The 4,789-nt window shown below is 38.2% G+C and overlaps 1 protein-coding gene across 2 annotated transcripts; it reads right to left on the bottom strand.

Moving 5' to 3' along the window:
- Nucleotides 1-1,388: 1,388 nt before the first annotated feature.
- On the bottom strand, nt 1,389-3,575 carry LOC125522961. Of its 2 annotated transcripts, none has more exons than XM_048688003.1 (6): nt 3,430-3,575; nt 2,721-3,352; nt 2,558-2,626; nt 2,180-2,489; nt 1,900-2,095; nt 1,389-1,808 (listed from the first exon to the last, which is right to left on the bottom strand). In XM_048688003.1, the coding sequence occupies exons 2-6, from the start codon at nt 2,974-2,976 to the stop codon at nt 1,596-1,598; spliced, it is 1,044 nt and encodes a 347-aa protein (XP_048543960.1). In that variant the 5' UTR covers nt 2,977-3,352; nt 3,430-3,575; the 3' UTR covers nt 1,389-1,595. The 2 variants fall into 2 exon arrangements, with proteins under 2 accessions (XP_048543960.1, XP_048543961.1); XM_048688004.1 differs by having other exon boundaries at nt 1,389-1,803.
- Between the last annotated feature and the right edge of the window lie 1,214 nt (nt 3,576-4,789).

Genomic DNA, 4,789 nt, shown 5'->3' with positions numbered 1-4,789 from the left:
AAAGATCAGTTAAGCTAATTGAGTTATATTGTGGACAATGAAAAGAGGACACGCCAGTCTATGGATTTCACTACATCTTGTTTTTTTATGGCATGCATGTCCACGCAACATTGACAAGGTATGTAAAAAAAGAAAATTTATATATGCTTGAACTGCAGATTTTCATAGTACTGATAATGTCTACTTCTTGTGATATTGACTTACAGGATAGCGTGGATCATCTGAGGAAAAAACTGATGTACCTTGTGCTTCAGCTGGAAAGCAATTTGGGTTATGTCGATCCTGTAAGCGACGACGAATGATGAAGACAATCAAGCATTGCAATATGGGTGGGTAGTGTTCCTGCATGCAGGGGGAATGCTAGGTAAAAAATGTTGAGGAAATTAAGGCTTATATATAGCCATGTAATGCCAAACTCTGGTCTGTAACATATCTAGAACGATTACTATCTAGCAGAACTTATGAAGAACATGACAAATAATCAGGGGGTTATGTAGTATGTTCCTATTTATAATTCTACTAATTTGGTTGTGTTAGAAGAATTTCGGTCATGTCATGCAATTGAATTCAGCATCAACAAATGAAATATGCTTAAGTTAAAAAAACAAGGTGTAAAAAACGATACATTTCTCAATTACCAACTGTTGGAAAAAAACTTTGAGTATTTGATGTGACTCATTCACGCTTTAAAGAATTATAAAACCTAACTAGGTTTAATTGTGATGATACAATTTAAACAAGCATGGCATCGTAAACAAGTTTGCAACGAAAGAAAAGTGTGGGTTCATCTTGCAGAATTGGAATTGTGTAATAGTGCAATGAACTTGTTAATGCAAACATTATACCAGGTTGTGTTGTGTTCATAATCGATTAATTCAAAATGGACCGAGGTATGCAAAGAGGGATTGTGAAAATTAAATTGTAGTATGACAAATGTGCGTTACAATCTTTATTAAAATTCATAGTACATGATGTCCTTAAACATAAAAGAAACAAGCGAAATCATGTGATCTGTATTTGAAGTGCTTCAGTTACTGCCTAGTGCATCCTGCAGAATTTGTGGTAGGTTTGAAATGTTGCCCATGATGACTAGGATTTGGTGAAGAAGGAATCCTCTCTCTAGTTATTCCATCCTGGATAATTAATTTTAATCATATGAGGAGTTGTTGTGTGGGTAATGATGATCTGTAGCAAAGTAAAGAAAACATGATACATACATGTGTCAAAATTTCTTCCAGAGATGCTCCCGTTAAAATGTCTTGCAACGTGAAGAGCGCAGACACCAAATTCATTCCTGAATGAAAGAATTTTGTCAGAAAAATATTAGATGACAGAACTATGTGCAGATAAGTGGGAAACGATGAAAAACAGAGTAAAACTTACTTTGGGAAAATAGATGTCGTCAAGAAAGGGAATTTCTTTCTCCAGTTGGAACAATCAACATGCCATTTTTCAAAAAATAAATAAGATGCAAGCAAAAAGTGCAACATGTAATTTGTCAGCAACCATTTCATGCCTTTTCTTCAGTTGGTTGGACAACCCTGAGGTAGCATCAACGATGTAAATTGTTTTTGATAGCATGTCCCATGTGAAAATCACCCAACCTGATTCGAGTATAGCAGGCACGTGCCACTGAAACAATCAAGTAATAGGAAATCAAATTTTGGTAATGGGTGCCTGACATAGTGAGGTTGTATGAATTTCATTACCAGTCTACATTGCGATATGTTGTAAGGAACAAGTTTCCCAAAGAATTGATCCTGTACAGATTTCATCAACCGGGCCTTATCACTGGATAAAACACTAGTCTGCATGTGGATACAAAAAAACCATTAGTACAAATGAGATAAAAATGAAAGTGAAAAAAACAATAAATTGGGAAAGTGGTGTCTTGCTTACGGCAAAATCTGGTTCGAGGTAGTGGCGGCATGGTGCAGAATCATGCGGGTAAAGTATTTCTTGATCAATTTGCCTAATACGATGAATTAGCGAGGAGAATAATTCATGGTCTATTATATTAGAACAAACAAGTTGGTCTGCAATCGCCTCGCATGACAAAGTGATGAACCTAGGGCGGGTGTGTGTGATACTGAATCTGTGAAGAAGACAATAAATAACTTACTTAATAACTATTAATTGGAAATGCATAAAAATGTTTAGACTTTACTAAGCAACGCACCGTTCTTTGTCAGCAATTGGTAGGCGATAAATGATAGTGGCCAAACGGTCCTGGAGGGCTATTGATGGGAAGCCGATGGTCCTACCGGGTGACCAATGACTAATGGCGTAATGAGAATGGTTGACAACAACTTTTTCTTGAGGGCGTGCGGATTCTTGACCACGAATGACCGATCCATCAGGGACAGATATGTCATCATTGCACATGATAATTCCGCCAACAATAGTGTCTGCCCATGATTTGATTGTATCATGCTTCGATTTGGCATGAACAGCGGTGGAAGATTCAGGTTTGTGCAATGATGATGAGCCTGAGGTCAATTTTGATTGTGTAAGACATTAAAGATATATGATGAATTTATTATGAATATAGGTGTACCTGTTTGCCTGTGGTGTGAGGTATGTAATCCTTTCCTTTTGTTGGTTGAAGATGAAGTTGGACTAAAAGCTGATACATTCATGGATATCCATATTATTAGCAGTGGGTAGATAAAAAGCAGGCAAATCAATATTTAGTACGTGCAAAACAAAGCATTTTTTACCTTCAGAATCATGTGTGTAGAGACGTCGATGTTTCAATCCAGAATTATTATCCGGTGTGGTAAATGTGCTATCATTGGGTCGGGGTGCCTGATTATTGGGTTGAAGCAGGCAGGGGGTTGCTCTTTTTAAACAGTGTGTGCATCTGTTCTCCAACTTTGGAGCTATTTTGTCTAGGAATTGGGTATTCTCTTTCAATATGGAGTCTTTCACATCGGCAATCATCTTGAATGTTATGGCATTGTGCTCTTTTAGCATTATACCAACCTCAGTGTATACCTGAATACATGATATGTGAGATTACTATGGCAAGATGGAAATAAAATCACTAAAAAATCTACAGAATAGTGTATCTCACCAGATTAGGGTATCTGTCCTTCATGTGAATCGAAAAGTCATTGGCAGTGCATAATCGAGGAGTGTGATAGTGTTGCGAAGAAACATTGGTTTGTGGTGTGGTATGCCAAGATGAACCAGTGCCTATGGAAGGACTGGACTGTCGGTAACACTGTGTGTGAGGCCCTGGGCTTGGATGGTTGCTGCTAGAAGGTTTATTGCGTAATCCAGGAGTTTGGATGTCAGGTGTAGAATCCCAAACAGCTCGTTTGTAGCAAATTTCAGCAGCTGGGTGGTTCTGTCCCAATGGTTAAGTTGTGCATAAGATAAACATCTCAGACATGGTATTGGAAAAATGAGTGATAGATAACTTACTCGGACATTAGAATAATCTTCAATATACTTTGAGGGGTTGCTGCACTGGAGGATCATCCCGCGGAAAGTTGATAGTTCAAATTCAGATATCCTTGGGAGAGTATTGTGTGACGTGTTGTAAATTCCTAAGTCAACGTTATCAAGGTAGAAAACCTGGCAAAATTTGCAAAATGTTATATATATATATATATATATATATATATATATGTACACAATTATTGATGGGTGATGGTGATTGAAAATTAGGAAGTTGACCTGAAGGAAAAGATGGCAACCTTCTAAGTGTGTAATGGTTCGGTTGTTCAGAATGTCAGCTTTTAACTTGGATATAGCTTTCAACAAATCTTTTAAAGCATACTCACATCAATTGTAATCAGAAATTCTCTCTGGGTTAACTATTGCAGCCCAGTAATCAATCAGAGCAGCGTCATGCTTGGAAGTTGGTGCAAGCAAGTGTCCCATAACAAAAATAACAAGTGCCATTTTAAAACTGTCTTTCTTGATAGTTGATGAGAACTTTTCAGAGAGTGGACGGCTTAAAACTTTCTTTGCTGATTTCAGAATCTGATTTCCTTTTTCAGGCATTCCGAGAGCGGCACATATGATGTTTACGGTTGTTTCTTTAGGTTGCTCCTATAGTGAAATGTCAAGTTTCCCACATGGTATACCAAAAACCTTATGAACATCAGCATCAGAAAACCTCAGGCTCCTGAGATTATCAAGAATTATAGATATGACAATAGTGTCCACTCTATTCATGACCCATATGCTGAATTTAAGGTTAATCCTGGGAAGTGGTCTGAGCTTGAGGACATCTCCCCAGCCCATATCTTGAACAAGGAAAGCTTTGTATTCGTCAAACTTTGAGGTGACTAAATATACCTTCTGCAAAGACATTCGGGATGTTGAAGTTGGTGCGGTTGGATGGATAAGCCAGAATTTGGGGTCTTCAAGAGGGTCTGGGTCTTAGTTGGGGCATGGTTGTGGTGCAGACATGTTGATGAATCTAAAAATGATAAACGAGACACGGTGTAAGATGGTTGTTGCCATGGATGTGGTGCATCACTACAAAAAAAAATACACTTCCGTGATGATACGTGTTTGTCACAGTAGGTCGTGTTTCTTGTCATGCATGTACATTCATGACAAATTTATGACAGAATCAAGATAGTCATACATGTGCTGTCGTAGAAGTGTTGCATGACATTACCAAAATTATCATCACGGAAGTGTCCACTGCCATGACGATAAATCGCGCGTCACAGAAGTGCTTTCGTCAAGGGTGACCGACACGTGACATCCACAGTAACGGAACGCCGTTAAGCTATCGGGTCGGGTTTTGGATCCAATAACCCGTTAA

The sequence above is a fragment of the Triticum urartu genome, chromosome 7 (assembly GCF_003073215.2).
Source record: "Triticum urartu cultivar G1812 chromosome 7, Tu2.1, whole genome shotgun sequence".
In the NCBI taxonomy this organism is placed as follows: Eukaryota; Viridiplantae; Streptophyta; class Magnoliopsida; order Poales; family Poaceae; genus Triticum; species Triticum urartu.
The sequence above is the reverse complement of the archived record's forward strand: the minus strand, read 5'-3'. Positions and strand labels throughout refer to the sequence as shown.

Excerpts from the sequence above, each read along its gene's own strand:
- LOC125522961 (XM_048688003.1), bottom strand. The coding sequence starts at position 2,976 with ATGCTAAAAGAGCACAATGCCATAACATTCAAGATGATTGCCGATGTG. Across the intron at positions 2,490-2,557 it reads CTCACACCACAGGCAAACAG|GCTCATCATCATTGCACAAA; the intron begins GTACACCTATAT and ends AATTGACCTCAG. Across the intron at positions 1,809-1,899 it reads ACCTCGAACCAGATTTTGCC|ACTAGTGTTTTATCCAGTGA; the intron begins GTAAGCAAGACA and ends ATCCACATGCAG.